Here is a 21,380-nt window from a genome sequence, read left to right as displayed (position 1 = left end):
GTATGGATGGCACAGATGCACAAATGCGGTGCTTAGTCTTGTCTAAACTCAGGGGTCAAGTCCTGGGAAAAAAAGTGTGGGGCTGTGGACATGATAAAGGAGGTGGTCAAAGGCTGCAGACATGGTACAGGAGATGGTCAGAGGTTGCGGACATGGTAGAAGAGATGGTCAGAGACTGCGGACATGATACAAGAGATGGTAAGAGACTGCAGACATGATACAGGAGATGGTCAGAGACTGCGGACATGATACAAGAGATGGTCAGAGACTGCGGACATGATACAGAAGATGGTCAGAGACTGCGGACATGATACAAGAGATGGTCAGAGACTGCGGACATGATACAAGAGATGGTCAGAGACTGCGGACATGATACAAGAGATGGTAAGAGACTGCGGACATGATACAGGAGATGGTCAGAGACTGCGGACATGATACAAGAGATGGTCAGAGACTGCGGACATGATACAAGAGGTGGTCAGAGACTGCGGACATGATACAAGAGATGGTCAGAGACTGCGGACATGATACAAGAGATGGTCAGAGAGTGCGGACATGATACAAGAGATGGTCAGAGAGTGCGGACATGATGCAAGAGATGGTCAGAGAGTGCGGACATGATACAAGAGATGGTCAGAGAGTGCGGACATGATACAGGAGATGGTCAGATACTGCGGACATGATACAAGAGACGGTCAGAGACTGCGGACATGATACAAGAGATGGTCAGAGAGTGCGGACATGATACAAGAGATGGTCAGAGAGTGCGGACATGATGCAAGAGATGGTCAGAGAGTGCGGACATGATACAAGAGATGGTCAGAGAGTGCGGACATGATACAGGAGATGGTCAGATACTGCGGACATGATACAAGAGATGGTCAGAGACTGCGGACATGATACAAGAGAAGGTCAAGAACTGCGGACATGATAGAAGAGCACTAGGAAAGCCAGAAAGGACAGGGGAAGCAGAGAGCACTGGAGGAGCTGAATGGCACGGAGGGGGGGGGACTGGAGAGAATTAAGGGGGGGTTTGGAAAGCAATGGAGGGGGGTTGGAAGGCGCAGGGGGGTGGAATCAGGGAAAACCAGGGGGGTGGAGAGCACAGGGGGGAGGGGGGGACTGGAGAGCACTGTCTGGGGGGGAACTGGAAATAACTGAGGGGGGAGCCAGGGAGCATAGGGGGGTGGAGAGCATTGGGGGAGCCAGAGAGCATGGGGGGGAGATGAAAAGCACTAAGGGGAGCTGAAGAGCACTGGGGGGCAGCAAAGGAAGTTGTATAGGAGGGGAATGGGGCAGCTGCATATAGATGAATTGAACTTTCCATATCCCTCCTGCAGCCGCTGAGAGGAGGAGTAACAAGCATTCAGCGACAGCATGAGGAATACATATGGAAAGTTCAATTCATCTCTATGCAGCTGCCCCATCCCATCCCCCTCCTATCCAGCACACAAACGAGACTCCTCAGACACTGACCTTCTTCCTGCTGCAGCAGCTGCCTTCTAAGAAGTTCTTCACACGAAGATGCGGACACCGGCCTGACACCCCCTGAGTGCAGCAATGCGGGCGGCCTGGCGGACACCCCCCAGTGCGGCAATGCGGGCGGCCCGGCAGACACCGGCCTGACACCCCCCCAGTGCGGCCTGACACCCCCAGTCCGGCGATCCGGGTTGTCCGGCTGACACCCCCCAGTGCGGTGATCCGAGTGGCCCGGCTGAAACCCCCCAGTGCGCACGCCCCCCTCCCCCCCCCCCCCCCCCCCCCGCTGGTACGCCCCTGGGAGCGGGACAGTAAGTGCACTTCTCAGTTTCAGGTTTCAACACATCAATCCGCTGCAGAGTTCCCAGCCTGTCACGGTCTATTCATATTGAAGAGGCCAGTGATCAGGCTTCAGCTGTGCAGCGCGCTGCTGCTGATTAACCCACCTAAACCCGAAACAGAGAAAATAGTCCACTTACTGTTCCCCGCTCCCACAGAATACAGTACAATAAAATACATTTTCTAAATTAAATAGTTGCACAAAATTCCATGACTTTTAAACTTAGTGGGCTTTACTCATTTTCCATAACTTTTCGAGGCCTGGAAAGTGTCATGTCAAAATCCCATGACTTTTCCAGGATTTTCATGACCGTACGAACCCTGCTTTTAGCGTTTAGGGGAGCTTCAACCTCCCACAACCACCCTGAATGTGAAAGAATCGCTTTTCAGGACAGAAACGCTGCTGTGGTTAGGGAAGCTTTTAGGATAGGAACGCTGCTGCGATTAGGGGAGCTTCAACCTCCCTCAAGAAAAAAGGTAAGTAAAAAGACAGTACAATAGTTTTTCTTTGCTCCATCACAGTGCACAGTACTGGTTACAAAAGATAATATATTATCAATCAGTAGCATAAAACCCATAGGAAACCCATTATGAGGTCAGATAGTTGAGCCATAATTTACATGTATCCGTGACACAGTGTGAACTACTTCTTCATGGTACAGGGCCTCCAAAGAAGAGAAAAGCCCCCATTATTAACAAAACTCATGTCTATATATATATGTCAACATAAGATAAACATCAACCTATTTGACCCATTAGGCTGATAGGAACGTTTTGACCGCCGACCGCAAAACATGACAAAATCGCAGTACAATCGTCCCAAAGCCGGCCAAGTGGGGGTATGTGTATATGAAGCCTTAGTGAGGTGAAGATTTAGAACACCTGTTAAGTTCTTAGCTGTCTATGTCTTCTTTAGGTAGTTTTACCTTCTCTATTTGTCATATTTTCCATAAACATCAAAAGTGAAAGAAAATCCCAATTTTGAGTAGTCAGTAATAGAATGGGAACCTTTCAATGGAGACATTATTTCTGGTAACCCAGGTGACAACCAGGAATTTCCCTCCCTGTTTTGGCTATAGGAAAGGAAGTAAAGGTAAATCCCCCAATGGCAATAAAAAAATCCTGACTGGCTTTATAACCTTCCTTTACTCTATCCAAAAAAAGAAAAAAATCTTTGGCCTTCAGTTCTACTTAACCACTTAAGCCCCGGAAGATTTTACCCCCTTCCTGACCAGGGGGTATTTTTGCGATTCGGCACTGCGTGACTTTAACAGACAATTGCGCGGTCGTGCGACGCTGTATCTAAACAAATTTGGCGTCCTTTTTTTCCCACAAACAGAGCTTTCTTTTGGTGGTATTTGATCACCTGTGCGATTTTTTGATCACGCGCTATAAACAAAAAAAGAGCGTCAATTTTGCAAAAATAGCAATATTTTTCACATTTTTTTATATGAAATTCCCCCCAAAAAAATGTAAAAATCAAAATTTTTTAACATTTTTGGCCAATTTGTTTTATGCTACCTATGTTTGGTAAAAAAAAATCGCAAAAAGCGTATTTTGATTGGTTTGCGCAAAAGTTATCGCGTTTACTAACAAAGGGAAAGATTTTTGTAATTTTTGTTGTTTTTTTTTAACGCGTAATGGTGGCGATCTGCGATTTTTTTTGCGGTACTGCGACATTGCGGTGGACAGATCGGACCCTTGACTGACATTTTTGCCACTTTTGGGGTTACCAGTGACATTTCTACAGTAATCAGTGCTATAAATATGCACTGTTACTGTAAAAATACACTGGCAGTGAAGGGGTTAACTTTTTTGAAAGGGAGGGGCTATGTGTGTCCCTAGGGGCGTGCTTTCTACTGTGATTGGCTGTGGCTTCAGATGTATGAAGAGAGATCAACGGTTCTACATAGTAGAACCGTATGATCATCCTTCATACACAGGGGAGAATGACAGGCAGCTTGTTTACACAAGCCGCCTGACTTTCTCCCTCTCCCCCGCCGATCGCAGAGTGACACGCACGGGGGGGTCCGTGACCACGCGGGAGCGGGAGCGCGCCTCCGGCGGCGCGCGCTTGCTCCCTAGACCCTCACAAGCTAGTGACGTAGCCCTACGTCACTTTGCCTGTGAGGGGCTGACCGCCGACGTAGATAGTCGTGCGGCGGTCGGCAAGTGGTTAAAGCACAACTAAACCCCCCATCTTTTACAGCCAAGAAAGCTGCCATGTTGGTCTCTGCTTGACCTGCATTTGCCAAGGTGCTGCACATGTGATCAGTTATGACATCAACCTTTTGATGACAGTTTATTTGGGAGCACAACTGTGACAGTTATCATTCATGGCATGTCTTCACTGCTTTGGGAAACAGTAAAATCAATGGGTTTAGTTCCACTTTCTAAAGTGTTAATTGTCTAACGAGCCAATTAGACTTTTGTATGGCTTTTTTTACCTACATACCACCGAACATCCAATTGGTACATTTTCCTAATGTGTCAGCAAACTAATGCCTTGTACACACGCAACGATTATCGGCCGACCGATCGTCCGACTTTTGTCCAGTGTTGTTTTGTTGGTTGGAATGTGCCTAGACTGCACACGAATTTTCTCGGCCAACAAAAATCTACTTCAGAAGTGATGTCTTGTGTTGGTTTACTTCCCGTGTGTTTTTTCTTCTCTGAGCATGCCCAGTCTTGCTCATCAGATTTTTGTCTGCCGAAATCTGTACTGACTGACGGAAAATCGGCCGTTGTGTTGACGGCCAACAAAAATTTTATAGCCTGCACACCAGATTTTTTTCTGCCGAAAAGTCGGAGTCGGTTGTCGGAAGCATCATACTAACAAGCCGAAACAAGGACGTTGGCCAAAAATTCCCGGCCAATAATCGATGCGTGTACGAGGCATTACATTTCAAACTGATCCAATGCAGTTTGTCCTGTTGTCATGTTCTGATCAGATCTTAAGATCTTTTCAGTCAGAATCATTCACACTAAACAAACCCTGGTGCCCATGTATTAGTTATTTTAACCTTTCCAACAGCCATCATGAATAAATCATCGCAAAGTGGAATAGAGTGGAACATTAAAGCTTGTTATATATGGCTCAAAGAATGTCAGCTGATTTTTGCTAACTTAGCCAAAATGTGAACCATGGGTGGCCTTGCCAACACCACCCAGGTCAACAAACTTTGATCAAGAAATTGAAGGAGCCTCATGGAAAAAAAGTCATCCCAACAGTGACTGCATTCACTGTTTTGGTATAATGACAGCCGTGAGTACCAGCTGTCAGAATTCAACAGCCCACAGGGGAGATTCATCCACACTATTTAGACCATAGACATGAGTACTAGACAGATAGATAGATAGATAGATAGATAGATAGATAGATAGATAGATAGATAGATAGATAGATAGATAGATAGATAGATAGATAGATAGATAGATAGATAGATAGATAGATAGATAGATAGATAGATAGATAGATAGATAGATAGATAGATAGATATCACAAGAGTTCACAAAGGTTTAACACAAGCATAAAGACATTTATTTTAGCCATTAGCCAAGTGGGAAGAGGGTAAGGGAAACACATGAACTGTTAGTGCCGGTTCACACTTCAGCGATGTCAGACATCAAATGTGATTCGCACCTCACTGCTATGCAAAACACATGCGATGTCTGTGTGATGCGAACTCAGCCATACAGATTATATGGCTGAATTTGCATCACATTCGGACCAAAGTCATGCAGGACCCTTTTTTTTGGTCTGAAACAGAATTGGATCACATGGGTGTTTACACTTGCGCAATCTGATTCCTGTCCAAATTGACAGTTCGCACTGCGATATGCAAACTAATCTGGGGGTGTCATTAACTTTGTATAGACACTCCCAGCAGTTCAAAGTGTGACCTGCCTGTGAGTCGGGTACGATGCGGGAACCCGCAGTGGATTTGCAGGGTTCCCGCATCTCACCAATATGAACTGATGCTTTTTCTCTAATTACTGACATAGTAAGTTTCATTGGGTAACTATTTAAACTGCAGTGTTTATATGTGATTTGTGTGGTTTTATATGTTTTATGTTTAGCACTGGATGGGCCTATAACTATATCGGATTTCATAATTATTTATTATAGAATGGCAATACATTTGTTGAGTCTTGTAAGGGAATGCAATGTTCAATTCTTATAACTGTCTTATTGGAGCTGAAAATAACTGTCACTTTTTTAAACTAAGGATCGTTGTCCTGAAGTCTTACCTTTGGAAAAAGAGCAAAGGGACAGAGAAAGAGAGACAGAGATGGTTGAGAGAAAGAGGGAGAAACAGTGAGGGGGGGGGGGGAGAAAGAAAGAAAGAAAGAAAGAAAGAAAGAAAGAAAGAAAGAAAGAAAGAAAGAAAGACAAAGAAAAATAAAAAGAGAGACAAATAAAAAAGAGAGAGAGGGTGAAAAATGAGAAAGAGAGACAGAAAGAAAGAGAGAGAGAGAGAGAAAGAGTGTGGAAAGCAGAGAGGCAGGGAGAGAAAGTGAGAAAGAGTGCAAAAAAAAACAAAAAAAACAGACAGTGAGACAGAAAGACAGACAGAGAACAAGAAAGAAAGAAAGGAAAGAAAGAAAGAAAGAAAGAAAGAAAGAAAGAAAGAAAGAAAGAAAGAAAGAAAGAAAGAAAGAAGAGAGCCGGTGAGAGAAAGTGACAAAAAGTGAGCAAAAAAAAAAAGAGACAGGGAGACAGAAAGAAAGAACAAGAGAGAGAGAAAACAGTAGAAAGAGAGAGAGAGAAAGAAATAAAGAGAGAGAACAAGACAGAGAGAGAAAGATGAAAGGTAGAAAGAGACAGAGAGAGAGAGAGAGAACAAGAGAGAGAGAAAGGTAGAAAGTGAGGCAAAGATAGAGAAAGGTAGAAAGTGAGACAGAGAGAAAGAGAGAACAAGAGAGGGAGAAAGGTAGAAAGAGAGAGAGAGAGAGAGAAAGGTAGACAGATAGAGACAGAGAGAGAGAGAGAGAGAGAGAGAGAGAGAGAGGTAGACAGATAGAGAGAGAGAGACAGAGAGAACAAGAGAGAGGTAGAAAGAGAGAGAGACAGAGAGAGAGAGAGAGACAGAGAGAACAAGAGAGAGAGAGGTAGAAAGAGAGAGAGTGAGAGAGAGGGGTAGAAAGGGAGAAAGAGGGGTAGAAAGGGAGAGAGAGAGGTATAAAGGGAGAGAGAGGGGGTAGAAAGGGGGAGAGAGAGAGAGAAAGAGAGAGAGAGAAAGGTAGAAAGAGAGAGAGAGGTAGAAAGAGAGAGAGAGAGGTAGAAAGAGAGCGAGAGAAAGGTAGAAAGAGAGAGAGAGAAAGGTAGAAAGAGAGAGAGAGGTAGAAAGAGAGCGAAAGAAAGGTAGAAAGAGAGAGAGAGGTAGAAAGAGAGCGAGAGAGAGAGAGAGAAAGAAAGAAAGAAAGATAGATAGATAGATAGATAGATAGATAGATAGATAGATAGATAGATAGATAGATAGATAGATAGATAGATAGATAGATAGATAGATAGATAGATAGATGGGGAGAAAAAGAGAGAACAACAAAAGAGAGAGAGACAGATAGAGAAAGAGAAAGTGTGAGAAAGACAGAGAGAAAAAGTGGAAGAAAAAGAGAGAAACAGGCCGAGAGAAAAGGAGAGATAGAGAAATAGAAAAAAGAGAAAGAAAGAGGAAAAAAGAGAGAAAGTGACAGAAAGAGAGATAGAGTAAAAAAAGAAGAGAGCTGGAGAGAGTGTGAGAAGGAGAGAAAGAAAGAGTGAGAAAAGGAGGGACAGAAAGAGATAGCAGAGTGCAGAGAAGTTGGAAGATGAATGAGAAGTGGGAAAGTTTTTAGCTGCATGTCTCAGCAGTAGAGGCCATAGAATGAGTGACATGTGAGGATGTGAGCTGTCTGTGTGGCTGTCATAGAGAGTGAAGACATGCAGTGCACAGTAGTACTGTATTGCGGGGAGTCCATATGGAGTGAGCCTGGCTATGTAGAGTATACAGTGTGTGTGCCATCCATGCCTGGCTGCCCTTGCTGTGCTGCACACGTGTGCTGTATCGTCTATGCAGTGTGATCGATGTGATCGATGTGATCGAGGCATGCAGATCCCGGCGGATCCCCCCCATGCAGTGACTTACGCGCAGTCCTTGTCCATGTCTGTGTCTCTCATCGCTGTGCCGCCGATCCTCCTTAGCACTCAGGCTCAGTGTATGAAGCCGGATGTAATGTCCCGTTAGATGGCCCCGCCGGCCCCTTCTCTCTCTTCCAGACACAAAGGCTGAGCGATCAGCTGCTGTACGGAGAACTTTCCTTCCACTTCCCTGCCTGCTGTCTGTCTGTCTGTATGATCTGATCACACTACAAGTGCTAGACACAAGGCAGACACATCCATGGCTGCAGCGATGGTGATCCCCCTTGCTCATGTATTGCTCAGCTCCTCTATAATATATCACTGCTACCCTTGTCCCTTTGTTCTAGTAGGAGGCTCGATCCTTTTCCTTCCTCTTCCAGCTGCCCCATCCCATTACATTTTCTTCCTACATTTCCTATCCTCACTTTATTGGGAAGCGTTTAGGAGACTCACTGTCTCCCTCTGCTGATGGCTACAATGGAACGCTCTCCTTTCCCTAATCTCTTACTCTTTTGTTGTCCCCCCAAAAAAGTTCTCATGGATTATGACGCTCTTGGGACAGTGATGAACTTTAATCCCCGTATGTTAACCACTTCTGGATCAGAAGGATTTGCCCCCTTAATGACCAGGCCATTTTGTTGCGATTTGGCACTGCGTTACTTTAATTGTGCCGTCGTGCGACGCTGTACCCTAATAAAATCGATGTCCCTTTTTTCGCCATAAATAGAGCTTTCTTTTGGTGGTATGTGATCACCTCTACGATTTTTATTTTTTGCACTATAAATATAAAAAGGGTGACGATTCTGAAAAAAAATATTTTTTTTTTCACATTCGGCTCTATAACATTCCCAATCAAAAAAATTAAAAATCTAATTTTTTCATCATTTTAGGCCAATCTGCTATAAAACATTCCCAATTGAAAATCAAATTGTTTCATCATTTTAGGCCAATCTGCTATATAACATTCCCAATCAAAAAAATTAAAAATCAAATTTATTCATCATTTTAGGCCAATCTGCTATATAACATTCCCAATTTAAAAAAAAAAAAAAAAATCTAATTTTTTCATCATTTTAGGCCAATCTGCTATATAACATTCCCAATCAAAAACATTTAAAATCTATTTTTTTCATCATTTTAGGTCAATCTGCTATATAACATTCCCAATCAAAAAAAAAATTAAAATCTAATTTTTTCATCATTTTAGGCCAATCTGCTATATAACATTCCCAATCAAAAAAAAATTAAAAATCTAATTTATTCATCATTTTAGGCCAATCTGCTATATAACATTCCCAATCAAAAAAATTAAAAATCTAATTTTTTCATCATTTTAGGCCAATCTGCTATATAACATTCCCAATTTAAAAAAATTAAAAATCTAATTTTTTCATCATTTTAGGCCAATCTGCTATATAACATTCCCAATCAAAAAAATTAAAAATCTAATTTATTCATCATTTTAGGCCAATCTGCTATATAACATTCCCAATCAAAAAATTAAAAAATCAAATTTTTTCATCATTTTAGGCCAATCTGCTATATAACATTCCCAATTAAAAAAAATTAAAAATCTAATTGTTTCATCATTTTAGGCCAATCTGCTATATAACATTCCCAATTAAAAAAAAAATTAAAAATCTATTTTTTTTCATAATTTTAGGCCAATCTGCTATATAACATTCCCAATCAAAAAAATTAAAAATCTAATTTTTTCATCATTTTAGGCCAATCTGCTATAAAACATTCCCAATTGAAAATCAAATTGTTTCATCATTTTAGGCCAATCTGCTATATAACATTCCCAATCAAAAAAATTAAAAATCAAATTTATTCATCATTTTAGGCCGATCTGCTATATAACATTCCCAATTTAAAAAAAAATTAAAAATCTAATTTTTTCATCATTTTAGGCCAATCTGCTATATAACATTCCCAATCAAAAACATTTAAAATCAAAAAAAAAAAAAAAAACATTTAAAATCTAATTTTTTCATAATTTTAGGCCAATCTGCTATATAACATTCCCAATCAAAAAAAAATTAAAATCTAATTTTTTCATCATTTTAGGCCAATCTGCTATATAACATTCCCAATCAAAAAAAAATTAAAAATCTAATTTATTCATCATTTTAGGCCAATCTGCTATATAACATTCCCAATCAAAAAAAAAATTAAAAATCTAATTTATTCATCATTTTAGGCCAATCTGCTATATAACATTCCCAATCAAAAAAATTAAAAATCAAATTTTTTCATCATTTTAGGCCAATCTGCTATATAACATTCCCAATTTAAAAAAATTAAAAATCGAATTTTTTCATCATTTTAGGCCAATCTGCTATATAACATTCCCAATCAAAAAAATTAAAAATCAAATTTTGTCATCATTTTAGGCCAATCTGCTATAAAACATTCCCAATTGAAAATCAAATTGTTTCATCATTTTAGGCCAATCTGCTATATAACATTCCCAATCAAAAAAATTAAAAATCAAATTTATTCATCATTTTAGGCCGATCTGCTATATAACATTCCCAATTTAAAAAAAAAATTAAAAATCTAATTTTTTCATCATTTAAGGCCAATCTGCTATATAACATTCCCAATCAAAAACATTTAAAAAAAAAAAAAAAAAAAACATTTAAAATCTAATTTTTTCATCATTTTAGGCCAATCTGCTATATAACATTCCCAATCAAAAAAAAATTAAAAATCTAATTTATTCATCATTTTAGGCCAATCTGCTATATAACATTCCCAATCAAAAAAAAAATTAAAAATCTAATTTATTCATCATTTTAGGCCAATCTGCTATATAACATTCCCAATCAAAACAATTAAAAATCTAATTTTTTCATCATTTTAGGCCAATCTGCTATATAACATTCCCAATCAAAAAAATTAAAAATCAAATTTTGTCATCATTTTAGGCCAATATGTATTCTGCTACATATTTCTGGTAAAAAAAATCCCAATAAGCATATTTTGATTGGTTTGCACAAAAGTTATCGCGTCTACAAACTAGGGGAAAGATTTATGTAATTTTGATTTATTTATTTATTTATTTTACTTATGGCGGTGATCTGTGCTTTTTAGCGGGACTGCAACATTGCGGCGGACAGATCGGACCCCTAACTGACATTTTTGAAACTTTTGGGGGAACCAGTGACATTATTACAGTAATCAGTACTAAAAATAAAAAAAAATTAAAAAAAAATTAAAAAAATTAAAAAGAAGGTCAACAAAAATAATTAGGGGAATGGAAGACATCAGCTATGAGGAAAGACTACAAGCACTGAACCTATTCTCTCTGGAGAAGAGACGATTGAGGGGGGATATGATATCAATGTACAAATACTGTACTGGTGACCCGAGCATAAGGAACAAACTATTCAGAGAAAGGAGATACAATAAGACACGTGGCCACTCACTAAAACTTGAGGAAAGGCGGTTTAACCTTAAAGTGCGTAAGGGGTTCTTCACTGTAAGAGCGGTAAGGATGTGGAATTCTCTTCCACAAGCAGTCATATCAGCGGGGAGCATTGATAGTTTCAAAAACTATTAGATGGGCACCTTAACTACCTGCCATCCGCGCTACAGCCTATATACGGCTGCAGCGCGGACTCACATTTTCGGGAGGCCGTTTTTAAACGGCCTCCCAGAAAGACTCTCCCCGCGCGCTCCCGCGAGCGCGCATCGGGGAGAATCTGATGGCCAATCACAGCGGCCATTCACCACGTGATCAAGCCGTCCAATGAGAGATGATCTCATATGTAAACATATGAGATCATCTCTCATCGCCGGCGCTCCTTCCTCACACAGACACTGCAGTGTGAGGAAGGAGGGGGAGCCGACAGCCGCTGGGGACACAGAGAAATGTAATCAGGGCACTGATCACCAGTGCCCTGATTACTAAAGGTAAAAAAAACATACACACATTGCCCCCCCATCAGTGCCCACAGTGCCCGCCATCAGTGCCCCATCAATGCCCACAATCAGTGCCCATAGTGCTGCCAGTCAGTGCCCATCAGTGCCTGCTCATCTAGGCACTGATGAGCACTGACTGGCAGCACTATGGGCACTGAGTGTGGGCACTGATGGTGCTGCCCATCAGTGCTCATCAGTGCCGCCCATCAGTGCTCATCAGTGCCACCCGTCAGTGTCCATCAGTGCCATCCGCCAGTGCCCATCAGTGCCGCCTATCAGTGCCCATCAGTGCCGCCTCTCAGTGCCCAGCAGTGCCACCTCTCAGTGCCCAGCAGTGCCGCCTCTCAGTGCCCAGCAGTGCCGCCTCGCAGTGCTCATCAGTGCCGCCTATCAGTGCCGCCTATCAGTGCCGCCTATCAGTGCCGCCTATCAGTGCCACCTATCGATGCCGCCTATCAGTGCTCATCAGTGCGGCATATTAGTACCTCCTCATCAGTGCCCATAAGTGCCACCTCATCAGTGCCCATCAGTGCAGCCTATCAGTGCCCATCAGTGCCGCCACATCAGCGCACATCAGTGAGGGAGAAAAATTTATTTTCAAAATTTACTCGCAGTAAATAAGAAAAACTTTTTTTTTTTTTCAAAATTTTCTGTCTTTTTTCTTTTTTCTTGTAAAAAATAAAAAACCCAGAGATGATTAAATACCACCAAAAGAAAGCTCTATTTGTGTGAAAAAACTGGTAAAAATTTCATATGGGTACAGTGTAGCATGACCGCGCAATTGTCAGTCAAAGTGTGCGAGCGCTGAAAGCTGAAAATTGGCCTGGATGGGAAGGGTGTTTAAGTGCACAGAAGGCAAGTGGTTAAAGACCACAACATACAGGGGTATACAATGTACGGTTAAAAGCAAACACACACACACATCATAGGTTGAACTGGATGGACTTATGTCTTTTTTTCAACCTCACTAACTATGTAACTATGTATGTAACTATGTAATTATAATTGCAGCGGCTGGTCGGCAAGTGGTTAAAGGCTAGGTTCACATCTATGCGGTTGCTGCACATTTTAGGGTTTTTAACACACATTTTTGATGCATTTTTGCATGCGTCTTGCGTTTTTTTTTTCCTTAACAAATTCTGAACAGCGGCTTCTCTGCTCACAGCTGAATGTAAAAAAAAAGTTGTCAGAAAATAAATAATAGGAAAAATCCCCCAATCCTGGATAATGAAAGAAATGCCCATGCCAAAAAAAAAAACAACGCCCCCAAAATCCATACCAGACCTTTATCCAAGCATGCAGCCCAGTTGGCCAAGAAAATGGGGGGGGGGGGCGAGCGAGCGCCCCCCTCCTCCTGAACTATACCAGGTCACACATGCCCTCCCTCAACAGGGGGGGGGGGTGCTTTGCGGCAGGGTGGAAAAGGGCCTCTTCCCTACAACCCTGGCCTGTGGTTGTGGAGGTCTTATCAGAATCTGGAAGCCCCCTTTAACAGGAGGGGCCCCCAGATCCCACCCCCCTATGTGAATGAGTAGGGGGTAATCCTACTCATTCACCAAAAAAAAAAATGTCAAAAATAAAAAAAAACACAAAACACAGTAAAAGCAAAGTAACAGGGTGATCCTGCCCCCTTGTGATATCATCAACACAGGGAATGCTGGTTCAATAATGTCACAAGGAAACAGAGTCACCCAGTTACTTCATCAGGTGGCCCCGTCCCCTAGTTATTTAAGAACTGTAAAGCCCCGTACACACGTACCGATTGTCGGCCGTAAATATTCGGCCGACGACCGATTGGCCGATTGTAGGCTTGTTAGTATGATGCTTCCGACAGCCGACAGCGCATTTTCGGCCGAACAGAATCTGTCGTGCAGGCATTAAAATTTTTGTTGGCCAACACCAGAACGGCCGATTGTTCTCCAGTCAGTACAGATTTCGGCCGACAGACAGCAGATTAGCAAGACTGGGCATGCTCAGAAAAGAAAAAACACACGGAAAGTTAACCATTACATGACATCACTTCTGCAGTCGGCTGTTGTTGGCCGACAAAATTCGTGTGCAGTCTTTTGCAGTTTTCAACAGACACGACAGCCCTGGACAAAAGACGGCCGATCGTTCGGCCAACGATCGGTACGTGTGTACGGGGCTTTAGACACAGATGCCTTCTTTGGGTGTGGACCTATTTTTTTCTTCAGGTTGGCGTTGGCAGCAGCGTTCATCGTGATTGACACTGGATTACTTCGGGGGACATTGTTTTTTTTTTTTTTATTAAAGGAATTGTCAAAAACTGTCTCTGTTTTTATTTATTTTTGACACTTTTTTGGTACCACGTACCAAATACTCATTTATTTAGGGGGGGGTGGATCTAGGGGCCCCCTTGTTAAAGAGGGCTTCCAGATTCTGATAAGCTCCCTACCCACAGATGCCCACAACCACCAGCCAGTATTGTGGGGAAGACACCCTTGTACTCATGTACTCATCAACATGGGGACAAGGTGCTTTGGGTAGGGGTAGAGCCCCTCCCACCCCAATCACCCCCCCATGTTGAGGGCATGTGGCCTGGTATAGTTCAGGAGCGGGGGGCTCGCTCGTCCCCCCTTTCTTGGCATGCTGGGCTGCATGCTCGTATAAGGGTCGTATGGATTTGGGGGGAGGGGGGGGGGTGGACTCCATGCAACTTTTTAAATTTTGCCGTCTGGTTCCCCTCAAAATCCATACCAGACCCGAAGGGCCTGGTATGGATTAGGGGGGACCCCACGCCATTTTTTTTTCCTTAGACTGCAATTCTCTTATTTACATTCTGCTGTCAGCGGGGAAGCCCGCTAACAGCTGATGACTAATTGATTGTTAAGGAGGCGGTGGCTGATCACTCCTTAACAACCAGCTATTCACTGTTTGTTAAACAGAAAAAAAACGCGAAACCCATGCAAAAACGCATCAAAAACGCAACACTTGCACATTGAAGTCTATTACACGGAAAACACAATCTGCTGCGGGGAAAAAAGTCTCTGACCCAGTGGCGTACCTAGAGCATTTGGCACCCGGGGCGGATCCTATATCTGGCACCCCCCACTTTAAAATGTAAAAACACCCGCAAAAAATTGTAATGTCTCCAAGAATATTTATTGCACAAATTTCCCAGCCCCCCTATCACAGTGCCCTTTGCAGTCTGCCCCCCCCCCCTGTCTCTCTAATCACAGTTCCCCCTTTTGCACTCTCTGCCTCCCTACCTTTGGCATAGACAGATAGCTAATACTATTATCAATGTGTTTAAGTTTGAGTAGGAGATTGGAGACATGCTAAAGGAGATAGTCAGAGACTGAGGACATGATGCAAGAGATGGTAAGAGACTACGGACCTAAAACAAAAGAAATCAGAGACTGAGGACATGATACAAGAGATGGTCAGAGACGGAGGACATGATACAAGAGATGGTCAGAGACTGAGGACATGATACAAGAGATGGTCAGAGACTGAGGACATGATACAAGAGATGGTCAGAGACTGAGGACATGATACAAGAGATGGTCAGAGACTACGGACCTAATACAAGAGAAATCTGATACTGAGGATATGATACAAGAGATGGTCAGAGACTACGGACGGGATACTAGAGATGGTCAGAGACTGCAGAAAACACACAGGAGATGGTCAGAGACTGAGGACATGATACAGGAGATGATCAGAGACTGAGGACATGATCCAAGAGATGGTTGGTCAGAGACTGAGGACATGATCCAAGAGATGGTCAGAGACTGAGGACATGATCCAAGAGATGGTCAGAGACTGAGGACATGATCCAAGAGATGGTCAGAGACTGAGAAGAGCATTAGGGGGGCCGGAGAGCACAGGGCAAGCAGAGAGCACTGGAGGAGCTGAAGGGCGCGGGGGGGGGGGGGACTGGAGAGAATTAAGAGGGGTTTGAAAAGCATTGTAGGGGGGTTGGAAGGCGCAGGGGTGGAACTCACTGAGGGGGGAGGCAGGGAGCACAGGGGGGTGGAGAGCACTGGGGGAGCCAGAGAGCATAGGGGGGAGATGAAAAGCACTGCGGGGAGCTGAAGAGCACTGGGGGGCTAAGGAGCGCTGGGGGGCAAGAGCACTGAGGGTGTTAAGAGCAAGGGGGGTGTTAAGAGCAAGGGGGGTGTTAAGAGCAAGGGGGTGTTTAGAGCAGGGGGGTGTTTAGAGCAGGGGGGTGTTTAGAGCAGGGGGGTGTTTAGAGCAGGGGGGTGTTTAGAGCAGGGGGTGTTAAGAGAAGGGGGGGTGTTAAGAGAAGGGGGGGTGTTAAGAGCAGGGGGGGGGTGTTAAGAGCAGGGGGGGGTGTTAAGAGCAAGGGGGGTGTTAAGAGCAAGGGGGGTGTTAAGAGCAAGGGGGGTGTTAAGAGCAAGGGGGTGTTAAGAGCAAGGGGGTGTTTAGAGCAGGGGGGTGTTTAGAGCAGGGGGGGTGTTAAGAGCAGGGGGGGGGGTGTTAAGAGCAGGGGGGGGTGTTAAGAGCAGGGGGCAGGGGGGGTGTTAAGAGCAGGGGGGGTGTTTAGAACAGGGGGGGTGTTTAGAACAGGGGGGGGTGTTAAGAGCAGGGGGGGTGTTAAGAGCAGGGGGGGGGGTGTAAGAGCAGGGGGGGGTGTTAAGAGCAGGGGGGGTGTTAAGAGCAGGGGGGGTGTTTAGAACAGGGGGGTGTTTAGAAAAGGGGGGGTGTTAAGAGCAGGGGGGGGGGTATTAAGAGCAGGGGGGGTGTTTAGAGCAGGGGGGGTGTTAAGAGCAGGGGGGTGTTAAGAGCAGGGGGGGTGTTAAGAGCAGGGGGGGTGTTAAGAGAAGGGGGTGTTAAGAGCAAGGGGAGGGGGGGGCTGGAGAGCACTAGGGGGCCAGCAAGTTGTATAGGAGAGGGGATGGGACAGCTGCATATAGATGATTTGATCTTTACATATTTCTCCTGCTGCCGCTAACTGAGTGCAGGAGGGAGAGGAGAATCGGCCATTCAACGGCAGCAGGAGAAATACGGAAAGATGAATCCTTCTATATCCAGCTGTCCCATCTCCTCTCCAGTCCAGACAGTCACACAGACACACAGGAGGAGGCTGCTCAGTGCTCACCTTCTTACCGCCGGCCGCCGCCCCCGCGAGCAGCGCGGACTTTAGAAACTGCAGCTCCTTCACACTGACATATTCCGAGCAGCCTGACACCCCCCCAGTGCGTGGCACCCGGGGCGGCCCGCCCCCCCGCCCCCCCCGTAGGTACGCCACTGCTCTGACCCTTTCCAAAAACGCAGCGGTTGAAAAATGCATACATGTGAATTGGTCCTATAGGAAACCATGTTAAATGGAATCTAGTGCGTTTCTGCGAAACGCACTAAAGCACGCATAGGTTTAAACCTAGCCTAAAAAAGTAACTGTGTGTATGTGTTGCAAAGCATCCAATCAGATACTCTTTTTCTAACCCCTAACCTCCAATAGAGTTACCTGTTAACCCAATTAGCGCCCAATTTTGGGCAAAGCTACCTTCCTCCCACCACCCTCTAACCCAGTGGTTATCAATTTGAAAATTATAGAGGGCCCCAAGTGTGGCCCTGGCACCTCCACAGGGCAACTTAATAACAGCGCATTTTCGCACTTCAGCGCCCAAATATTTTGGTCCTGCCTCATTTTTTACAGTGTATCACAATGCACACTGAAGAAGTTAGAGTACAAAAAAACCCCGATATTGGTGTCAGTTTACACAATAATACCCTCCAACACTGGTGTCAGTGGACACAGTAATAACCCGCCTAATAATGATGTCAGTGGACGCAATAACCCCCAGCTTTTCTACCAGTGGACACAATAAAAAACCTCAGCACTGGTGTCAGTGAGCACAATAGCCCTCAGCATCGGTGTCAGTGAACACAATACCAAACCCCCAGTATTGGTATCGGTTGGCACAATAAAAACCCCAGCACTGAATCAGTGAATGCAATAAAAACCCCCAGCAATGTTGTCAGTGGACGCAATAATAAACATCCAGCAATGTTGTCAGTGGGCGCAATAATAACCCCCAGCATTGCTGTCAGTGAACACAATAATAACCCTGAGAACTGCCGTCAGTGAAAGCAGTAATAACCCCTAGCATTGGTGTCAGTGGATGCAATAATAACCCCCAGAATTGGTGTGAGTGGATGCAATAATAACCCCCAGCACTGAACCAGTGAATGCAAATATAACCCCCAGCATTAGCATCAGTGGACGCAATAATAAACACCTAGCAATGTTGTCAGTGGATGCAATAATAACCCAAAGCATTGGTGTCAGTTAGCGCACTAATAACCCCCAGCATTGTTGTCAGTGAACGCAATAATAACCTCCAGCATTGGTGCCAGTGGATGCAGTACAATCCCCCAGCATTGGTGCCATTGAATGCAGTACAAACCCCCAGCATTGGTGTCAGGGAATGCAATATTAACCCCTAGCATTGGTGTCAGTGGCAGTGGTGGCTGGTGCTCAAAAATTTTGGGGGTCGCAAACAGAAAAAATGTAATAGGCATTGCTTTGCGGCAAAAAACGCTGTAAAAAATTGCGTGACTTTGAGGTCACAAAAGTGTGAAAGGGGCCTTCAGTAATTAAGGTATAGTGTGCCCCCTTTCAATGCAGAGAGACCAGCGTGCCTCCTTTCAATGCAGAGATACCAGCGTGCCCCCTTTCAATGCAGAGAGACCAGCGTGCCCCCTTTCAATGCACAGTGACCAGCGTGCCCCTTTCAATGCACAGTGACTAGCGTGCCCCCTTTCAATACACAGTGAACAGCGTGCCCCCTTTCAATGCACAGTGACCTGCGTGCCCCCTTTCAATGCACAGTGACCAGCGTGCCCCCTTTCAATGCACAGTGACCAGCGTGCCACTTTCAATGCACAGTGACCAGCGTGCCCCCTTTCAATGCACAGTGACCAGTGTGCCCCCTTCAAAACAGTGACCAGCGTACCCCCTTCAATGCAGTGACCAGCGTACATGCCCCCTTCAATGCAGAGACCAGCATACATGCCCCCTTCAATGCAGTGACCAGCGTACATGCCCCCTTCAATGCAGAGACCCGCGTACATGCCCCCTTCAATGCAATTAACAGCATACATGCCCCCTTCAATGCAGAGTTCAGCGTGCGTGCCCCCTTCAATGCAATGAACAGCGTACATGCCCCCTTCAATGCAGAGTTCAGCGTGTGTGCCCCCTTCAATACAATGATACAATGAACAGCGTATATGCCCCCTTCAATGCAGAGTTCAGGGTGCGTGCCCCCTTCAATACAATCAACAGCGTACATGCCCCCTTCAATGCAGAGTTCAGCATGCGTGCCCCCCCTTCAATGCAATGAACAGCGTACATGCCCCCTTCAATGCAGAGTTCAGCGTGCGTGCCCCCTTCAATACAATGAACAGCGTACATGCCCCCTTCAATGCAGAGTTCAGCGTGCGTGCCCCCTTCAATACAATGAACAGTGTACATGCCCCCTTCAATGCAGAGTTCAGCGTGCATACCCCCTTCAATGCAGTGACCAGCGTACATACCCCCTTCAATGCAGAGACCAGCGTACATGCCCCCTTCAATGCAGTGACAAGCGTGCATGCCCCCTTCAATGCAGAGACCCGCGTACATGCCCCCTTCAATGCAATGAACAGCGTACATGCCCCCTTCAATGCAGAGTTCAGCGTGCATGCCCCCTTCAATGCAATGAACAGCGTACATGCCCCCTTCAATGCAGAGTTCAGCGTGCATGCCCCCTTCAATACAATGATACAATGAACAGCGTACATGCCCCCTTCAATGCAGAGTTCAGGGTGAGTGCCCCCTTCAATACAATGAACAGTGTACATGCCCCCTTCAATGCAGAGTTCAGCGTGCGTTCCCCCCTCTTCAGTGCAATAAACAGCGTACATGTCCCCTTCAATGCAGAGTTCAGCGTGCGTACCCCCTTCAATGCAGTGAACAGCGTACATGCCCGCTTCAATGCAGAGTTCAGCGTGCGTGCCCCCTTCAATACAATGAACAGCGTACATGCCCGCTTCAATGCAGAGTTCAGCGTGCGTGCCCCCTTCAATGCAGAGTTCAGCGTGCGTGCCCCCATCAATGCAGAGTTCAGCGTTCCCCCCCCCCCCCCCGAGAGCAGTGCACTTACTTGGAGCAGCCTGGCGGCGACGGCTTCTCTCGTCTTCAGTCCCGGACTCCCGGCGTGCGGCTTCTTCTCACTCCGGCGGCGCGTCTTTTCTGGTCCTCCCGCTCCCGCCTCCTCCTCTGCCAATGGCATGGGGTTTGCCATGCGGCCAATCAGGAAGCCAGTATTAGACCGGCTTCCTGATTGGCCAGGAGGAGGATTGGTGTGACAATAGCGAATCTGCGCCCCGGGACCACCCTTTGCATCACCCTATTAGAGCCTCTGGCTCTAATCAGGTGATTTAAAAAAAAAACATTAAGCACCATGCGTCCAAAGCCCTGCATGCAGATTAGGGGGCCGGACGCATGGATGGGGGGCGGCGCCCCTGTGCCCTGTATACAATAATAACAATAACCCCCAGCATTGGTGTCAATGGAGTCAATAATAACCCTCAGCATTGATGTCAGTGGATTCAATATTAACCCCCTGCATTGGTGTCAGTGAACGCAATAATAACCCCTAGCATTGGTGTCAGTGGACGCAATGATAACCCCTAGCATTGGTATCAGTGGATGCAATAATAACCCCCAGCATTGGTGTCAGTGAACGCAATAATAACCCCTAGCATTGGTGCCAGTGGAGGCAATAATTACCCCCAGCATTGGTGTCAGTGAACGCAATAATAACCCCTAGCATTGGTGTCAGTGGATGCAATGATAACCCCTAGCATTGGTATCAGTGGATGCAATAATAACCCCCAGCATTAGTGTCAGTGGAGGCAATATTAACCCCCAGCATTGGTTCCAGTGGAGGCAATAATAACCCCCAGCATTGGTTCCAGTGGAGGCAATAATAACCCCAAGCATTGGTGTCAGTGGAGGTAATAATAACCCCCCGGCACTCAATCAGAGCATGCAATAATAAACCTCCAGCACTAGTGTCAGTGAACGCAATAATAACCCCAAGCATTAGTGGCAGTGGACACAATAATAACCCCCGGCACTCAATCAGAGGACGCAATAATAAACCTCCAGCACTGGTATCAGTGAACACAATAGTAACCCTCAACACTGGTGTCAATGAACATAATAACAGCCCCCAGCACTAGTGTCAAAAAACACAAAAAATAGCCCCCAACACTGGTGTAAGTGGACACACTAATAGCCCCCAAAATTGGTGTCAGTGAATGCAATAACAGCTCCAGCACAAGTGTCAATACAATTAACTTTGATGGTTACTGGCAGTGAAAAGTAACCCCCCCCCCAAATTGCTGATTGATGATCACTTACCCATCACACGCTCTCGTGCCGCTCTCCTGATCCCCAGGCCAGGACTTTACTTTTACTTTGGACAGAGATAGCTCTGCCCATAGAACTGTCTCTCCTCGGGTGTTGGAACACAGA

At 45.1% G+C, this 21,380-nt stretch overlaps 1 protein-coding gene across 2 annotated transcripts in view; it reads right to left on the bottom strand.

Annotated features, from left to right (window-relative positions):
- HOMER3 (homer scaffold protein 3) overlaps window positions 1-7,978 on the bottom strand; it is a gene marked incomplete at its 5' end in the record, with an annotated part of 299,617 nt that extends 291,639 nt beyond the window's left edge. The window contains one exon of one of the 2 annotated variants that reach the window (XM_082243055.1): window positions 7,947-7,978. In XM_082243055.1, coding sequence (XP_082099181.1) covers window positions 7,947-7,978 — 32 coding nt within the window. The remainder of the gene's footprint in view (window positions 1-7,946) is intronic. The other variant, XM_082243056.1, reaches the window with a different exon arrangement.
- Window positions 7,979-21,380: the final 13,402 nt, after the last annotated feature.

The sequence above is a fragment of the Pelophylax lessonae genome (genome assembly GCF_965119305.1).
Source record: "Pelophylax lessonae genome assembly, chromosome: 1".
In the NCBI taxonomy this organism is placed as follows: Eukaryota; Metazoa; Chordata; class Amphibia; order Anura; family Ranidae; genus Pelophylax; species Pelophylax lessonae.
The sequence above is the reverse complement of the archived record's forward strand: the minus strand, read 5'-3'. Positions and strand labels throughout refer to the sequence as shown.